This window comes from Centropristis striata, chromosome 20, assembly GCF_030273125.1.
Source record: "Centropristis striata isolate RG_2023a ecotype Rhode Island chromosome 20, C.striata_1.0, whole genome shotgun sequence".
NCBI classification, from domain to species: Eukaryota; Metazoa; Chordata; class Actinopteri; order Perciformes; family Serranidae; genus Centropristis; species Centropristis striata.
In genome coordinates, this window is record NC_081536.1 from 11,040,837 (window position 1) to 11,060,994 (window position 20,158).

General features: G+C 37.6%; 1 protein-coding gene across 1 annotated transcript in view; it reads left to right on the forward strand.

Moving 5' to 3' along the window:
• khdrbs2 (KH domain containing, RNA binding, signal transduction associated 2) overlaps window positions 1–20,158 on the forward strand; it is an 82,608-nt gene that overhangs the window by 44,362 nt on the left and 18,088 nt on the right. The window contains exons 5-6 of the mRNA XM_059359671.1: window positions 7,204–7,331; window positions 9,755–9,935. Of these exons, the coding sequence (XP_059215654.1) occupies window positions 7,204–7,331; window positions 9,755–9,935 (309 nt within the window). The remainder of the gene's footprint in view (window positions 1–7,203; window positions 7,332–9,754; window positions 9,936–20,158) is intronic.

A 20,158-nucleotide genomic window follows, 5' to 3' on the forward strand; every position in this document is an offset into this window, starting at 1 on the left:
TGAATATAAATTCCTTTCTCCTGATATTAAAAAACCCTCCTTCGATGGTGCATACACATCTATTCTGATATAAATCACAATTATTTAAAGAAATCACATTCACGTAAACAAGCTGTGTGACCATTTCCAATTACAATTTCTCATGCATAATTAGCGTATGTGGTGTTATTCATTTAGTCCCGAGCAGAAATAGAACACACAGGCCGCCACAAAGTACAGTTTGTCTGAGTGTGAGCTTTATCAGACGTTGACGCGATTGAGGAGAGAAAGCTTGTCTGAACGGGAGCCCTCAGATCTGCCGAGAAGCAAAATCTGACTACAGAAATGCTGTCAGTGCTGTCAGCTCACAGCTATGCACCCAAGAAAAGGGGGAAAAATAAGCAAACAGGAAGCTAATCAGTGGAGCTGTGTATACAGACTGAGGAGAAGTGGAGAAGGACAGGAGCTGCTGCTCTCAGCTGGATGAGCTTGTGTCCTTTATCTTGGGCCAAACTGCATTTTGGCAGACAGCAGGTTGATGCAGATGCTTTAACAAGATATGTGGTGGCAATTAGTTTTTGCATCCAACAAAATGATGCATGCTGATAAAAACGGTTTTGTGTTTAAATTTAATTAATCTATTTGATCCCAAACAATGAGCCTGAGCTGCAGCTCTAAAGGCTGGACTGATGTTGCAGAGGCAGCCACTTATACAAAGTCTTCTGCATTATTATCTCCAGCAAAAATCCAGACTGTGCAGGAGTTCCTAACAATGCAAGGGCAATTTTGCTATGGAAATGACAGAGGTGCAATTTGTGTTAACTTTAAAAGAACTCGGCATGTGAAAGAATAGTTTTTTTTTTTTTTTTTTACTGCGCTGTAGTAGTCATTTTGTTCTAAAATTGCACATTATATATAATTATATGCAAATTGTAGGTGTTTGGTAGTGTCACACTGGTTCACTATGCTTTGCTGCATCTGGACCAGTAGCAGCACTATTTTTCTTTGTGTTATGTATCCAACCACCTGCCGCCCTGGATAGCAGCACAGTGCAGTGAAATGCACAAACACAGGTCGAAAGAATGAAGATTTATAAGTTTTGCTCTCAATTGTTTTGTTAGGAACTGATATGAGCAAGTCATGATATAAAAAATGTACAGACATACAGGACAAAACTTAACAAACATCATAAGATGCAGTTTACCAGCTGCTACCTCTGGATCGATTGGCCTGATGTGCTATGGAAGGATAATTACATCTTTCAGTAGGTTGTGATGCAGGACAGCATGTACTGTGGTTATTTAGACCTTTTTTATTTGGAAAAAATTGCATTTAGACAATTCATGTGCTATGCACTGAAAGAATTTAGGTGGTGTAATCGGATTTTAATGTTGATCATTTTGGGTCAATCAGAGAGAAGTTGTTTCCATTAAAATGTAGTTTTGATCTATATTCTCTTTAAAAAAAAGGTTTTGGTACTGTATTTTTTACAGAATGAGCCAACGTCTCAGTTTTTGCAACAAATTTGCCAAACACCTTGGCTTTTATCTACTTGAATCTCTGATGCTGGTGTTAGAAAAGTCCATTCTCATTTTGCATATTTTATTCCATTTTCAATCATTTAAATTTGTTTTGCACAATTTTGTCTGTGCCCCTATTATAGTTCATGACCATAAGTTATAAGTCTAAAGATACTGAACCCTAAAAATTAATCAAGACTTTTTGGGGGGGAAATTACGACATTCCCACTGGTGGTGCAATTCTCAAAATTCAGCCAATTTATTCTACAGCATATTTGTTGTTGTCTCAAATACCAGATAGGTATGAACAAAACCTTAACATGTAAATAAAAAGCTCTTCCTGATGTGATATCGAATGATCCTCGTCAAACACTGATCTTTCTTGCGGTCTCCTTTCCCACTGCTCTAACAAAGTTTTAACAAAACGTTGCCTATTACAGTATCAGTCAGGAGAAGTTGACACAGATGTAATATTTCAGGGGGATTGAAACAACCTCATAGTCTAACGATGCCATTTCTGCAGTATGAGTTCATGTTTGTAAAACAACGTGTCCCTGCAAATTGACCCGTGTGCCTGCTGTGTTAGCGAACATGATGTATCACACACTTAGAATCTGCCCATCCAGCACTGCAGACACGACACTTTGCGAGAGCTTTTTCTGAAACATCCCATTCACCAGACATGAGAGGGTTATGGGGTCATCTAGATAGATGGAGATGTTATGAGTCCCTTTGCGTTAACTGATCTAACACGAGATACATTTCAAAACACATTTTGTTAGCTGCTGGAAATTGAATTTTGGTTCATTCCCTTCACCAGGTGCCATAAATCTGACTCTCTGAATATGCTGCCTATTACCACTCTCTGCTCTGTCCTCCAGAGAAACCAATGCATCTCCTGACATACACCTGACATTTTAATATGTGATGATAATGATCTAATTATAGCGGTTATCTGGATCAAGTAGTCCTTTGAGTTCACCATCCCAGTAATCCAACAAAGACCACAATGATGATTAAATACTGAGGTTGATTTTTTTTTTGTCTCTGTTTATCTCTTTCATATTTTGTTTTTGCTTGAGAAATGCATTTGCTCAATAAAATTGTGTCACTGGATGCCTGAAGGTCTCAGAGGTGATCAACATATCTTTTAATTAAAGAGCCAGTGACATTGATTATCCAAAAATGCTGAATTCTACTTGAATGTTGTATTTTTGCCAGAATAAAATGCCCAAAAATGTAGGAGAGATCTTTCATCAATGGTCCTGCTGCCAACAGACTCATATCACTTGAGATGTAAGGCAGATAAAATGCACGCAAGGCAAGAAATCAGTCAACACAGCCAGCAACAGAGACATGTAGCAGGTAGACCCAAACAAGAGTGATTGGTATCGCCATGCTTCATGTGCCAAGCCCTTAAAGTCTAACTTTAGCTCTCTGAAGGGTAGCGTGTGTGTACAAGGTCATGCATGGTCAGAATTAATCTCAGTGAGCAAACAGTCTGACCCGAGAAGCCTCAGCATGGGGTTTATCTCTGTATACTCATGTTAGCGCCTCTGTCAACAGTCAACTTTTACAAGCTCAGGCACATTTGTTGTGCTTTGGATAAGCTGCCAGCTTTCCAATTAAAAGCCCTGTCAGTCTCCTTCAACCCATCACAACGCTGTAGGCCTTATTAATTCATTAACAAGAAGAGCACATGTGTGCAGTGTGTCAAGTGTTTTGGACATCTACCAAGAGGGTTTTTATTTTTTCTTCTTCTTGTGTGACAGGTGGGAGTCAAAATCTGTTCATCATATGGTCCACGTATGACACATTTCTTATTACTGTAAATAGAGAGCTGGGACAACGTGACAGGAAAATGAGAAAATGATGCTGAAGTTTGGTGATACATGTGCAAGATGTACAATTATGCAATTCTGCAGCCGGTGCGGTTAAGATGCACACAGCAGATGGTGTACTCCGACATCCCCGGTTCGTTCTGGCTCGGCCCTTTGTCATATTCACTTTAATATTCAACATATTCCATAATATAGTTGCTGTGTGTTTAGCACTCTTGCCTCACAGCAAGAGGGTCACCGGTTCGACTTCGTTTGCATGTTCTCCTCGTGTCAGCGTGGTTTCTCTCTTCCTCCCACAACATGCAGCTTAGGTTTAATTGGTGACTCTCAATTGCCGTAGGTGTGTATGAGAGGGCAAATGGTTGTCAGTCTCTATGTGTCTGCCCTGTAATAGTCTGGCGACCTGTCCAAGGTGTACCCCGCTCAATGTGAGCTGGGATCATCTCCAGCCCCTGCCAACCAGAGTTTAGATAAGCAGTTAAGGATAATGAATGAATGAATGATATTCACAGTTAATATGCCACAGTTTTACAAAGTGATACTTTTGGCATCATTGAATCCCTGTGTGTCTATGGTCGTAAAGTGACACATAACTGAAGCATATGTTTCTGAATGGATGGTTCTGGTCTCATCTAGTCCAGGGTATCATTTAAAACCTAAAGATCCCCTTCAGACCTGTGAAAAAATTTGTGTCTGATATAGTTTTTTCACATAAAAGTAAACTTGACTATAAACAACATTAAATCCATTCCTTTTCCCCTCATTAAACTGTGCCTAGTCTATTAATATGCAAAGTTTAAAGGAGCCCTGGGGTTTCTGTTTACATCCAGTGTTACTCACCAAAGTGCATTGTTTGTCTCTTTGAGGTTTAAACAAACATGTTGAGTTTGTTTCCTCACAAAACATTTGTGAAGCTGATTTCTCTTAGTTTGAAACCTGCTTGTTTAAATTAATGACTTGAAGGCTTATTCCCAAGAAGCAAACTCCGGGTCAGAAAAGTGAAGCCAATATGAAAGTGCCTTAAACCTGTATTCATTCTAATGGCCAGCAGGGGGCGACTCCACTGGTTCAAAAAGAAGTCAGATTGTATAAGAGTCTATGAGAACATTATCCTACTTTTAACCAGATTTTTCAGTTGAGTTTATGGCCTCAATTGCTAGTTTCAAGTCTTCTTTAACACAAGATAATAATTTTGTAAATTATCCATTTAGAGAAGAAGGGTATGTTTGTAAAATCTTTGACATTCACAGTGTTTCCAATTTGTGATGTTATTTGTAAAAATAAATAAAAAAGACTTCATAGTGTTAAAAGTGTTCAAAAACTGCACAGTGAACCTTGAACTGTTTGATTAGAGATGTTTCTTTCTTGAAAAGTCCTTTTTCATTCTGTGCAACTGCTGATGAGTTTTCACATAACACTTGCAAGTTGCATATTGAACACCTAATAGCTGCCAAACAAGCTGTGATGTCACACCTTTTCTTCCTTCAAGAAAAATGCGAAAATATTGTCAAAGTGTCAAACTGAAAATCCTTCTGCAAAGTGAGGCTCAAACATCCAAATGAAGTTAAAAAAAAGAAAGACAAAAATATAGGTATTTTGAGATGTGATAAAAGTTGATGTTGAAAAGACTCAATAACATTATCAAGCTGGAAATAAGTGCTGAGGATTTAATTATTAAACCAGGTGTTTGATTGCACATTTGGCTGCTAAATCCGCCATCTGATAAAGAGTTCACAACACCTTCCACACATTTGCACAACAAATGGGTTTCACAGTGTTTGTTATTAACATAGAATAATTTAATTCTAACAATAGGGTTTTGTTGAATAGCTGATTACATTCAGTGTTAAAACTGTGCAACATCTCTTGTTATATCTTTGTGACTAAATTAGGTGTATGTGGACATAGAACAACCCAGTGGTGTTTAAGAAGATTACAAATGTGATGTCAGGTTTGTTTAATTCTCACACAATGATATAATTTACTAAATGGTGTAAAGACTTCAGGATCAGGAGAAATTGTTTTCAAGTTGTCACAGTTTTCTGGAAAGAGTTGTTTCCAGAAGTTGTTCGTCTCACTTTGTCAAACAGTCAGAAAGACCCAACAAAGTTGCAAAATGCGGCTGTCAAAAACACTGACGACCAAAGAAATCTGTTGCTGCCTGCGTCGCTTTGTTGTCTTTACAAAAACATTTTGCTGGGTGTACCAAATCTTGCAGGCTTTCCTTATGTGTTTCCGAGAAATAAGCCTGTTTATCTGTCAGCAGTGACAAGATAATGAATACGGCTTTGTCCACTCCCTTATCTGCCGCGTAATGATCCATATCATGTTTGATAACAGGTTGAGGAAAAATGGTTCACAATCACAAGATAGCGATATTCCACACAAAGTTGTTGAAACTATCAATTACTGGCTGTGTGCCGACAAAATAAAGAATATTTTTCTCATGCTTTAATGTGAAAAGAAGTTTTTTATAATCTAATTTCCCCCTTATGTCCTTCTTCATCTGAATGTACAGGTTTGGGAAATTCTCTTTTAAATGTCTTTATTTTGTCTTTATCCAGAAGCCGATTTCCTGTAAAAACATTAACCTTCCTCTTGTGTTAGGGTCGCCACCGACCCGTTTTTAGGTTTTAAATGCATAAAAGTACCAACCAACTTTTGTTTATTGCATCAAGAGTAGAGAAGAGTATACACATCTCCAGTTTGCAGCATGCAAAAATTAGAAGAAGATTTACAATAAGCCAAGTTCTGGATCATATCTTTACTCAAAATGAGGCAGGTGAGCATGTTTCTGAGGAGGACCATGTAGAGTGTCAACCAGAAGACACATCTGATGAGTCTGATGCAATAAGGACAGAAATACAAAAATATCTCTGCAAAGAACACACTGAAAGTGTCACTTTTTGCCATACATGCATCTAAAGACACACACATACACACGCCTATTCTTGCACACAAAGCCTGGAACTAGTACTTGATTTCTATTGGTTTGATTTGCTTTATTGGTTGTTGTTTGTTAGCAAATCTATATTTTGTATTAATCCTTATTCTGCTTTTCATTTTTTAATTTGTATTTAAGTTGTATTTTTTAAGAAATAAAATACCTAGCCTTTTTCTTGAAGTAAATATGTATATGGGTCAAATTTACCCTTACCATAGATGTTACTATAGTTAATAAGATATATATATTTTTTTAATTATATATATATATATTTTAATTATTTGAGAGATGTCTTCTTATACCACTCAGTAATAGTCAGGTAACATAAAAACCTTTTTTTATTTATATAATTCTCTTGAGGTTAATTTTACCATTTTTTAAAATTGAAAACAAGGGTATGTTTTCAAAAGAAAGGGCCAGGGGGCCACACCAAGAATATTAAAACTAATATTTTCATGGATAAGGAAGCCTAACAAGGTAACCAAGAGGTAAGAAACAAATTGGATGATAAATAATTGTTTTGAGGGTATTTCATGGATCATTTAAGATACAGGTCAAAACCAACCCATTAACACCATGGATAGTTACAGAAACCTAACACAAGAGGAAGGTAAACAGAAAAATAGTTTTCCTCCTTTTTCACTCACAAGGTTCCTGCTAACAACGGATCCTCAGCTCTATTGAGGAATATGTATTGTCTTTCCCTCCATTACTAATCTCCCCTCTGCATTTTGAGTCCAAACATAACCAAAAGAAAACATTATTCATTGAGTATTCAACGCTCAGCAACGCCATGTGTTTCCTGTGCGCGTCTAGATAATTTTGATTAGATGACATTTTGCTGCTGTTGCGAGCATCTGGTGCAGTCACAATACAAATGTCCTTGTTTTTGAGACATGCTGTATTTTGTTTCCCGCAGGACTACAATGACGAGATCAGACAGGAGCAACTGAGAGAGCTCTCCCTGTTGAACGGCTCCGACGAGTCGAGCAGAGGGAGGAGTGTACAAGTGAGGAGTGTACGACCAGCCACCACAATAACCACAGGGTAAAGCACTGAATACTGAAGAAAGGAGTCGAGTGTTTGCGTCAATACAATAATCTGAGCTTCTTGAGGTTAAGAATTTATGAAGGTTTCGTTATAAAAGATTTATGAAAAAGTAACACTTTTTCAGGACACAAAAGCTCAAAATCTCATCAGTTTTTGTTGTTTTGATTTTTGGCTCAGGACCAATAATTTGTTCTTACAGTTACAATATGTGCTTACAGTTTACACAATGGTGAAAACTAATGTAGAGTTCACCTCAGCATCAAGGTTATTTTCTGAGACGTCAGAAAGTTTTCTTTCACTCTGCTGCCAGTCACTTTCTTTAGAAATAGAAGAATGACATCTGTTGACTGCAGGATATGTAAGCACCACCTGCTAAACTCTTATTTTGGCATCATGCAGAGTCTTTATGGAAAAATGTTACTCATATCTGATACCCGTCTCTCTATATCTGATGGCTCTCATACGTTTCAAAAACGTACTTAAGAAGCAAGAAATATGTTTGTTAATGTAATCTTAATATTGTCAAAAAACTATATCTGCAAAATTAATGTTATTCTGATATATATCAAATATATGTTCAGTTTACTTTTTTAAAAATCAGCAAATATATCTAAAATTTAATAAAGGCAAAACGCTATATCCACAAAATTAATATGTTATTTTAAATTCAAATATATATTTGATTTATGTTTTTTTTTAAAGCAGCAAATATACAATATCCACTAAATTAATATGCTATTCTGAATTCAATATATGTTTGATTTATGTTAGAAAATGGGGAAATGTATTAAAATTAATCTAATTATAATAAATTATAATAAAAAAATATCAAGTTATTCTAAATTGGAATATATATTAGACTTATGTCAAAAGTCTAACTATAATATTGACAAAATACGAAATCCACAAAAATAATGTTTGAATATATATATTAGACTTGTGTGTTTGGACAGTTTTGACAGGCTAACTTCAGAGCCAAAAAATAAATTATTACTGTTGTGATAGGCTTAGTAACATTATAATGAGTAGGCTAAATAATCTTTCAGTGTAAAACCTCTTTAAATCATTTACGCAATTACCCGAGTCAACCTCACACATTTGTTATTACTGCGACATGAAGCATAGGCTGTTGTCAGTGACAAAATACATATTTTAATACTAAAGAAGGAAGTAGCCACCTTCACGGTGAATTTTCAGATTAATTGGTTCACTGGCAAACATTTTAATATCTCATATAAACTTTGTGCTCTTCCTCCGCAGGTTGTATTTAATAGTTTTAAACATTTCCTTTTCCATTTTTCTTCTTATATCTTTTTCTTAACTCAAATATTAGTTGATTTCCAGGTACTGTAGCTCAGGGGGATTTCAGGATGCAGGCAAGACCAGCTGCAGAAAAAAATGTGATATTAGAGAGCATTTGATTGGCTTAGCCATGCATGCAGCTGCCTGCCTGCTTCCCTCCTCCAGTCTCCTTTTAAGTTCGTTTTTAGAGCAAATTGTCCGTAATCTACCTGAGCCGTGGCGGTCCCTCAGGAGCAGCCAGGTACAGTTTTCCATGACAGCCTGGCCTAATTCAGGCAGCACATGTAGATGAGCTGAATCCTGCAGGAACATGGGACGCTCCCAATTTAAAGTCACCGCCGTCACTTTCCTGCCTAGATTTTCTCCTTATGGCGCAACGATAAGCGATTATTGCAAATCTCCATGAAAAATATGCACCAGTAATTCCCCTTTGAGTGTCTGTATTTTTGGATCACAATGGCCTGCTACCTCGTGAAGGATGTGCCAGAGGAAGAAAGGGTATCCTAGCCCACCTACATCATGCTGCTGTTAAAATGCTAAGTTAGCAGACAATAGACGGCTTTGCGATGCTAAATCCACCCTTCAATCCCTGCAGTGTTCATGTGGTTCTGCTACTGGACAGTCACACCTCCATAAAAGAAACAATCCACCTTAAATTCCTCACGCCTGCCCAAGTCCTTTGGCCTTTAATGTCTTTTTCTCCTGGACAGTGTTGACTAAGTCTTTTGTTCTTCAGCTTCAGGCAGATGGAGGTGTGATTTTGTACAAACACAGGCTAGGCACTGCTCCATCGTATCGCTGCATCCCACAGGCATGTTTGCATAGCTGAGAAAGACACAAAGTGACACTCTTGAGCCCTCTGATCATTGCAAGATCTACCTCAGTGCCAGCGGAGGTTATGCTTATCTTGTGTTTCACCCGAGCACACTGTACGACAACCACCAACTGAGCCAGCCTGCATACATGCTGTGATAAGGATTTAACGAATTTTTTAATGTCTTAACTCCACTTTCTCACTGAAAAAAGGAAAAAAACTGTAGCTTATTTACAAATGTTGTGCAGTAAAGGATTCTTGAGGCAAATTGATGCCATGTTTGTCTGCTTGTTTGCTTTACCAGAGGCCACAGAGGCACAGGAAGGAGTGTAACAGCACCTCGGGGGACAGCAGCGACACACAGCAAACTTCCCACGACTGTTTTAACGAGGGAGGTACAAGCTCCGAGAGCCAGGGGGGCAGCAGGGAGTGCAGGATACAGGCCCCCGCTGTTAGCAGTCACACATGAATCATACGACGACTATGTAAGTCCAATCCTCTTTGCACACACTGAAAAAGTATAGCTGATAATAATTTTTCTTGAACTGTGTGTAAATCAGACTTGGTTTAATCCTTTTTCATGTGATCTGGATGAGTCTTGCTTTACATGGGGAGGTAGGGACATTCAGGGACATGAGTTTGAAAAATTAGGGCAAGTAGGAAATCTGTACAATACATTTTTATTTCATTAACTTCAATTTTAGAAGCATGGCATACTTTTTTACAATAATTTTGGTTCTTCTATGCAGCCCTGGGTTTCCATTGTTATCCATAATATTAAAATCATCCTGCCTGACTTAAGGGTGGATCAGGATACTAAATTGTCTTCATCAATCTTTTTAAAAACATGCAATTTCTTTTTCCCGGCAAGCCTTCATGTCTCAGGCATAAAATGAATGCTACTGTGCAGGTTTGCAGATAAGTATTGCACTACACAAACAATAACAAATAATTATGTTAAAGCTAGGGTATGCAGTTTTCTTTTATCACTGGGCAAAAAATCCCATAACAAAACCTTTCAGCATGTTAGAATTTAAGTGGTCTGCAAGACTTCTGCACCTCCTCTCAGCTCTGTTTTCAAGCCTTTCGAAAATCAAGCCTGTGATGTGAGACTTTGGCCAATCACAGGTCATTTCAGAGAGAGGGTTCCTATTGACTGTTCTGCAAATGCAGATGTATGGGCATGTCTCTTCATGGTGAAAGCCTGATTCAAATCCTGCAGAAAAACGACTTACACTGCAAAGCAACACACAAAAAAAGGAAAAATAATGTATCAAAAAGAAAATAAACTCAATAAGACACAGAGAAAATGTTAAATGTTTCACATCGTGCTAACTGTAGCCAAAGACTCTTAATGCTACTGTTGGTCAACTAAAAGATTTTCCCTTCATCTCTGAAATGTGTTACCGATATTGACACATGTATGAGCCTTGAAGCGTAGTATATCATCTCAAATAGCTTTATAGGCCCACAGGTTTATAATGCAAATAGGACTGTGCTGCTGTTTAACAGCATCAGGTTCACTTTTTCTTAAAGAAAACTGCTTACCCCAGCTTTAATTAGTTGAATTAATTTCCTTAGTTCTGTTCAAAAAGAAACAATTGTTCAAATGATTAAAAATACAGCGTCATGCATTGATTATAGTTGGCCTTTATCTGTGACTGAAGGTATCTGTGCTGCCCATACAGAGGACTGTTTTGTCTCTTGAGCTTGCCACTTTTGCTGCACAGATGAGACATTTAGTTGTGGAAGCTTTCTCTGTCCACAAGACGCTGTAAGGCAAACATGTTTCACTGTACAGCCAGATTTTTAGCTGTTTCACTTGGCTCGGGTTCACACACTGTGTTGATGGCAGGTTTGTAAGTGGCATGCAGAGAATCTTATTTTGGAATGTTTATGCTCATGCAGGATCTCAGGTTCAACTGTACTGCAGGCTGAGGCGTAGCAGCCTTGAGCTATATCTGCTGTGACAAATCTGTCCATCATTTGCTCTATTTCTGACTACTGTGTACCTGGAGCTTTGTGCCTGGGAAAGCAGTTGCATATTTAACAGCATTGCTTTTATTTATTTATTTTATTTTGATGTTTAAAACACAATGTATATAATGCAGTTAATGATATCCGAGGGTTAATGCCAGCAAGCTTTAATATTCTGATATCAGAAAGTCAACTCCATGGGCCAATTAATAAACAAACATGTTTTGGTATGATGTAAATTTGGTCTCTTGTGCATTAAAAATATACCTGCACCAGATGCTGGTGCCTGGGGAGAGCTTTTAAATCAGTGCCTGCTTGCAGGGTAGATTTTCTTTCTGTGGGGAAATAAATGGATAAAAATGGCTGCCTGGAAAGTGGCAACTGCAGTAAAGTAAATGTGGTTTGTAGTTGATTAAAACACCAATGCAGCTCTGTAAAGAACACAAAGCAATATACTATAAACATACTATAGGTAACATCACTATCAGTCACCTTGAGGTAAAGTGGCATAAAGCCATTCTGCATAATGGCAAACCCATGAAGCTCTGCATTGTGAATAGCTGCACCATTTACATGCAGAAAGACGCCTTGACCAGTGGTCCATTAAATCTTTGTTCAAATCACTTGAAACAATGCTGGGATCCATATCAAAAATACTCCGGGCCTGAGTTAAAAGTAAGCTTTTCCTCAGATCTTAGAAATTTCTCAAGGTCATTTTAAAAAGACTACACAAGGTGAGCTCTAAGTTTCATCCAAATGAAAAAAGGCAACACTTTACCACTCTATTTCCTCAGAGCCTTCCTGCTAAGCAAAGCCCCCATGTGTGCTGGCAATTGAAGATTGGGCTGTCTGCATGGGGAAATGCACAAGCGCAGTCTCATTACCAAACCAAATTGAGTTCTGATGTAGAGCCTGTGTATTTCTGAGGAGTAAAAAGCGAGGCATTTCTTCTCTTTGTAATTGGAGGTTGGAAAGAAGGGTGGGAGCGCAGAGACTAGGGGATTATGGAAAGATGAGTTTGTCCTGAACATTTTCTTCCCTCATATCTCACTTTGCTATTTTTTTTCTACTACATTACACAATTTTCTTTGAGCGTGTTTTCAGAATGTAGCGCGACCTCTTTATACAAAGGTCCAGGTTTGTTTGCTTTTTCAATCACTGAGCGTACAAGCTGCTGTTGTTACTCTCCTACAACAGTTGTGCACTGTACAATCTGGTGGAACACAATAATAGATCAGCAGCAGTGGATGCGACTTTGTTGCTACATGCTATATTTGTCTTTGGGTATAAAAAAAAAAAAGTACTGTAGTGTGTGCTGGTATCGTGTAGATTTCTCCAGAGACTGATGATTGATAGAGTCTGTCAAGCTGTCAGTCTGTCTCATAAAAATGATACTGTGAGAATGTCCATAATTGTATCTAATCGAGAGTGCTATTGATTTAAAACTTCAATGGAAAGCACATGGAAGCTGGCAGTTATCATGTGTCATTTCTGCTTTATAAATTATGAACGTTATCTTTGTCTTTCTCCTACAAATCTCCCCTTGCTGTATCCTTTATGCTTTATTAGCACTTTTCTTTCTGTTTTCTTTCTTCCTCCTGGAGTAAGGTTGTTTTTCAATGACTCGAATGTTTTTACCATTCAGGTGTACAGAGCGCCACAATTCTTTACTTGTCCAACACTCGCTGAAAACACATAAAGCAGCCCTGGCAAAAGCAAAAACATATTTGTGCTCCTGTGTTGTTTTCATATTATACTGTGAAAGAATTCAAGGCCTGCACATCTGAGAATTGACTGAGATTTTCTATTTTATTAACGATTGTAAAGGATAAGGCTGCTGATCTATTCAACTTCGCCAAGAAGGTTGTATGTTTTCAGTTGGGTTTGTTTGTCAGCATGATTTGTGAGGAATGGGCAGAGGAAGAACACATTTCATTTTGAAGCGGATCTGAATCACAAATTATTTTCCACTTTTGTTAACATTGTGAGATAGGGTACGGCCTTGGCAAAGGTATGCGCGCTCTGAGTGGTCCTTTGGTTTATATCTGTGTTGTTGAAAAACCATCAATGAATTATGAATACCACCAAGTATCATCGTATTTGCATGCCACTGTCGTCTAAAATCCAATAAAAACACATCAATGAGCCACATCGTTGGACTCAAGGACATTTCCCACTGTTGATAATTTTGAGTAAATTCTACTGCTTCTTAAAAACTTCTGAGACATAAAATTTGTATAAATCCACAGCTGAAAAATAGTCCACCCAAAAAACACAATTTACTCTTGTTTGAATAACGTTTACTGAAAACTAGTGTCCAGCCATTTTTGTTATTTTTTTTTAACCTTTTTTAAGATTTACGTCTTCATAAAAAAACAAATGAAGTTGAGTTTACAAGAGGACGGGAAGTCACAAAGTATTGAGATATTTGGTCTTTTTTTATTTAAATTCCTTGACAATAAGAAAAGAAATAGAATAATGTCAGCCATAATGAAGATGAACCAGCTACTGAACGTGACAAAATGTTGCTGCACCAGACACAGATTTGCACAAATCTATAACCAGCATACATGTAGTTATGAATGCATCCTGAAGTTTGCAGTTATGTTGTTAAGTAAATGTGTGACAGGCTATTTATACAATTGGGGTGAAGTTGCCATAAACAGTTCCTGTGTTTCTGCTGTGGAGCAGGCCATCGTGTAACAGGGATTCCTCTGGAGACTGTAGTGATTAATGGACTCTGTCATGCTGTCACAGTTGTAAAACTAATACAGTGACAGTGACCGTTATCGTACCTCTTAAAGGATCGCAACCATTCACACGTGAAGTGGATTGCAGGGGGGTTCAGTCTGTAAAAATGTAGCAATAATCTCAATGCAAAGAGCTATAAATATTAAGTCAAAGTCAGCATTATTGTGTTAGTTTTATCATTTGGGACTGAAATAATTCATATGTTGTTATATAAAATCGTCCTGTTGAAGCTGATGATGGGTAGGCTTTCAGTTCTGAGGAAAGACAATCTGGTAACCCATCGTTCTGACAATGATTTAGCCTCTGAGGCCAAGGGCAAATCTTTTTGGGGTTCCTGTGGAGCCAACAGATCCCAGATAATGGATATCCAGTCCAAGACTGTTTACAGCAGGGCTCAACAGAAACAGTTGCTTGTTTTCCATTTTGAGAAATCTGCAACCATTTTTGCGTTAGTGATGTTTAAATATTGTTCTTATGCCACACGTGCATTGGTGTGTTTATTCACATGCACAGCAGCATCTGTTTTAGAGACAATGACGAAGTAAATTAGGTTGTTTGAGCGCGGGGTTAAAAGTTCGACAAGCCCGGCAACATCGCAGGTGAATGTGCAAATTGATTCAAATGACAAATAACCAGATGAACCTGAACAAAAAACAAAAAGGACGTTTGTGATGTCTTGGGCCTGTACAATATACAGTTACACATCAAGCTCAGAAGTTCAAGGCTGCAAACCTCAATATAGTTACTTAAAGCTTTCATTCTATGTCACATTTTCATTATCAACCTGGGGTAGTTGGAGCTGAAAGACAACATCTATGACTGGATTGTTTCTCTGCAAATACATGCAGATACATTTTTTATAAAAAAATATTTTTTAAAAAGCAATCATTCGGACCACAAACAATAACCGGAACGCTTCTGCTACCAAAATCGTATCCTCCTATTGCAGCAATGCCACCAAGTCATCTGCTGTGTGTCTGGTATATATCTGTGCCTCATACAGTGTCAGAATTTAACACCATTTCAGGTAAACTGAAGCCCAGCAATATGATTCAGTAAGGATGAATTGACTATAGTCCAATTTAAAAACTCAGTCTGGTCCTTGAAAGTGAAGTGTTCCATATCAAGACCATTTGATAATTTAGAAAATAATTCAAATCATATCATATATATTCACAAATACAAGGTGCACACCTGAGCACAAGGCTGTTTCAGTCTCCCTGACAGTGAATATACTTAAAATACAGATCTGTCATCCAGTGAAAAGAGGTCTGTTTTGCAGTGATAATGTATCTAATGTCTTTTTTTGAGAAAAATGTCACAATTGTTCCAGTATGTGGTCTGATGTGGCTCTGCTTCTCAGACTAGTTATAGTGTCTAAAGCTGTTCCAAGTCTCTAGCTGTCTACAGACAGTAAAATTACCATAGCAGGATCTTGTGACTTTTAAACAAGCATTAATGAATAAATGTTACTAATCCCCTGGAAAGAGCAGACGTGAGACATTTCACTGCAATCAGTATAAGTTCCTCTGTGAGAAAAGTGCAGAAGGAGAGCAGAGAGAGATTAAAGATGTGATTGATGGAATTTTGTATAGAGGGGGACCAAGGCCTCAGTTTAATGTTAAAGATCAAATCCCATCTGGATCACATCTTATCTTTTAATGTCAGGGCTGATGATAGAAGAGAGGAATCTGGAGAGTGATGCAGGATTCTGTCCCTGACAGCAGACCGTGAGTTGTACAAATTGCTGGTAAAAAATTGAAACGCATTGCTTGGTTTTTAAACCTGAGCCCTGCAACCATACCCAGGCAGTGCGGGAAATGCCATAATGTGATTAAACACAGAGCTTTGGGAGGCTTTGAAGAAAAAAAAAAAGTCTAATCTATCTACTGTGGAAAAAAAGGCAAAAGGACACCCTTTTGAAACGGGGGAAAAAATTCTCCCCATATCATCTTTTTCATGAACATAAAAGATGCGTGAGATTCTGTGTACTTCTTAAAGGAGAGCGGCTTCTCAGGCCACCTTTATGCACATCTGCTGTAATTGCTTTATAACAATGGGTTCAGATACACTGCTGAGTTCACATTTGTTAGATTAATTATGGAAATTCTCCATGCAGAACTCTACTGTTTATTAAAACAGATGTATGACACACACTTTGACTCGATTATTTAATAGAAGGAAAAGCTCAGGTAGAATACATAATAGGCTCAGCTGGATCATTGGGGACTGACGCCCGGTGTGAGAGAAGAAGCAGACAGATGTAGTCGCATTTAATGCCAAACCACAAGGACACTTAGTACAATAACATCTGAGAAATACTTACAATGACTAACATTATATTGTAAGTCACAAAATCAATCTCATGAACTTCACTTGAAACTTTGCCCTTTTCTCAAATTATAACCATGACACAAGTTGAGTAAATATATTCAAAAGTAAACTTGTACTTTAAGCGTGGAACTGGCAACAAAAGCCACACGCTGATTGAATTTGCACAGGTAGAAAGCGCTAAAGAGCAGCATCTATTCACTGAGACAAAAGGCTGAAAATCTCATTTTCCTCCCCATTCTGCCTTCGGAGAGGCATTCACAGGCAGCTCCCTATGAAGATCAGTCACTGTCAGGGGACATACAGGTTGTCAATTGATAATGAAGCACAGTGCTAAGGGCCTTTAGGTTCCCGCTGTCCTAATTACACTGAGCGAGGACTCTCCACCCTTGTGTTAACATTTGATTTATTTCCTCTGCCTTGTTAAAAAGGACCGGTGTTAATTGTTTTTACAGATGAGAGTCAAACTCCAAGATTCAAGCCTCATTAATTAGGGGCCGGACTATTTACACGTAACACCTTGTCGAATCTGAATGCGGCCTGTGTTGTGGGTCAAACTAATAGTGAGGTGATAAGATAATTGTGATGAACGTTTTGTTATGTTATCTCTGAGCTGACGCTGAATTAAAGGCTTCATTATACATTACATGTGTTGCATTGTTTCTCACTAATAATTGTTATTGCTATTGACTCTGCTCGATACTTTAACAAAGAAATGCTTATATTTCAAAATAAATTTTTATACAAATCCTTCCATCGCAACCCAAATGTATAGTTTGACCCCCCAAACTGCATCACTCTAATTTGTCATCACATTTTCCTAACCATACATTTATATGTAATTTCGAGATTCACTTGTCTTATGTCCAATCATGCATCATTTATTAGCAATATGTGAAAGCAAATTGGTGCTGCAATCAAAAAAGCAGAAGCACAGAACAAAACAAAATCAGGCTGTTGCTAGCATATTTTATCGGCTACGGCTAACGTTAGCTGATTAGTGCTAACTCAGTGACTTGGTTGGAAACTACTGGGTTTTTTTTTTTTTTTTTTGTCGTTGCTGAATGGGGCTTTTGCTAACATAACCTGTATCCCCAACATAACCTTATAATATGCACAGTGGCTTTGGAAGAAGTGCTCGGTTCTTTTGTAACAGTAAATTACTACTATAGTGATTTAAGCCACGGTTTAATTAATCCTTTCATTTTTGTCCTTGTGTTTTTTCGTGCTAATTTCATGAAAAAAAATACACCCCCTTTTAAACTTTAAGGATTGCTTTTTTTCAGTTTAGTGTAGGCCAACAGCCAATTAACCTTCACTTACATCACAATAATTTATATCACCAAATATTTAGTCTTACAAAAGTACAGGCTACTTGGATCTAACAGCGTTTAGGCTTCAAAATAAAACTCAACAGTATGATCCAAAACTTCTTGTTATAAACTATATTTTAAAATGTAATATATTCGAGATTGAGAAGCATAAACCGGGCAGCCTGCTGTGTTAGAAAGTACAAACAGCAGCATGACACTGAGATAACTTTATCAATACCTTCCTCATGGTGAGCTGAGCACACACACATCTTTCCAGTAAACAAACAGCTACAAACAGTGCTGGGACATGATGCGTTCGAATTAATATGAGTCTCCATCATTTATATAATTATTTTTTCATATCTATTGCTGCCTACTAAAAACAACACAACATTATGTTTAAAGGCAGCATAAATAATATAACAGTTCATCCGTAAATATCACCCTTTTAATAAGTACTGCTGCAAATTTATCATAACTTCCTATTCCTGTAATTCTTCATCAAGGCTGAAGGTTTATTGTTATAATACATTAGACTGAAATTAATCCACCGATCGCTTTACATTTACAGTCCAGTGTCGAGCGATTTGTCATATGGGATGGACTAACAAAACAGTCAATTACTGAGATACGGAGGTCTCTGGCTCGGCCTTTGTGGGGGAAGACTCATGCAAGAAAAGGAGAAGTATTGGATCCTCTGAACAACTTAATCCCTGACATAATCCCTAACTTTAATTTAGTCAAATTCATGTTCACGCAAATAAAGCCACACAGGAACCAGAGCTGTTTGAATCAGCATTACCCGGCAGGAGAAGGAGAGTGTGTCTTATATCTCTTTTGTGTTGCTGCACTTGATGTCCTTCACACTGATGTGTCTACTTTGGTGTCACAAAGTATTACCAAAAGCAGCCACACCTAAAGCAAGATGATATTACTGTTACAGGCACACAGTAATAATGCGCTGTTGAGGCCACGTCTGGCATAAACCAGCTACATTGAAGCTTTCAACACATTTTATTTCTGCTGATTTAAAATATATTTGATCTCCAAAAAGGAACTTGCTTGCATCATGGCAGAGCGTGATTTGAATCTAGGAAAGGATTAGAGAAGATAAGATCATGATGACAAGGTAACATAAGCACTTTAAACTCTACTAAATATCTTTCAATGAGCAAGATACAACTATTACAAGAGCAGACAATAGCTAAGTTTACACTGCTGCACACTTTGGCCTTACTCCAGTTAAGGTGTTATTCAGGTTAAGCTGTTTATGTGCACCTTTGGTCCGCTAAAATCGATCATTCCTGCCATCATGAATAAAACATTTAACGGAATATTATGTGGACTATATTCTTCCAACACAAGGGTGTAAGTTTGTTTTCAGAAGAAGGGTGAACACAATAAAGTCAGAGGTGTTTGCTGTTTCCTGCATTTATATGTTGCATTTATATCAACCTCGCAAATAACAAATTATGATAAAATTGGTTATTGTGTTTTACATAATAATGGTAGCAGTATCAAAATTGCATGGAAACTAAAAATGTTATGTAAATGCCTTTTTTATTATTAAATTTACAGATGACAATTTCTAGTTTCCTTGATAGGGACCAGGGGCCACATTGCAGAGAGATATCCTAACTGCTGGTTTTATCTCTATTTAAGTTTCAAAGAAAAAGTCCGATCTTTCTATTTAGAAGCAATTCCTCATGGCTGTGTCCAGTCCTCTCTAGAACCTCCTATCTTATCCTAACGACCCCCATTTCCCCCTAACCTTAAGCAAGTAGTTTTGTGGCCTAAACTTGACCAAACTATGACTATTTCACAACATTAAAGCCATGTTTTAAATGGTAAAGTTTAGGTCTGAGGACAACATTTCCTGCCACCAGTAAGGGCACTAATTTAGAATTAGAAAATGTAGAAAATTTTAGAAATCACTCTTGTGGGTCGTATTAGAGGGTAAAAACATATTACCTATGTGGTTGTAATGGTTTAAAGGACTTTTAGAGGCTGTCAAATATCCATTAATACATAGTCCAGGAAATTTAAAGTGTCACCATATGGTTTGAGGAGCCTTTCAGTCAATATTTTGGTTCTCATGTTGTTCCCCCTCCTTATTGTCTTTGCCAGACAGACTTACCATCAGTGCTGCTGCCATTTTTCCAGTTATTTGAATAAAGGACAGGGTCTATGTCATGCTTTGGTTCCAAACTTGGGAAATCTCTCAGTTAGGGTAATTCTGCTGTAACTAAATTCCTATCCTCAGAAAAGAAGCTATTTTCCCCCTAAACACATTAAGGAAGCATGTTTCTCTAATACCAAAAATCCTAAATATCATC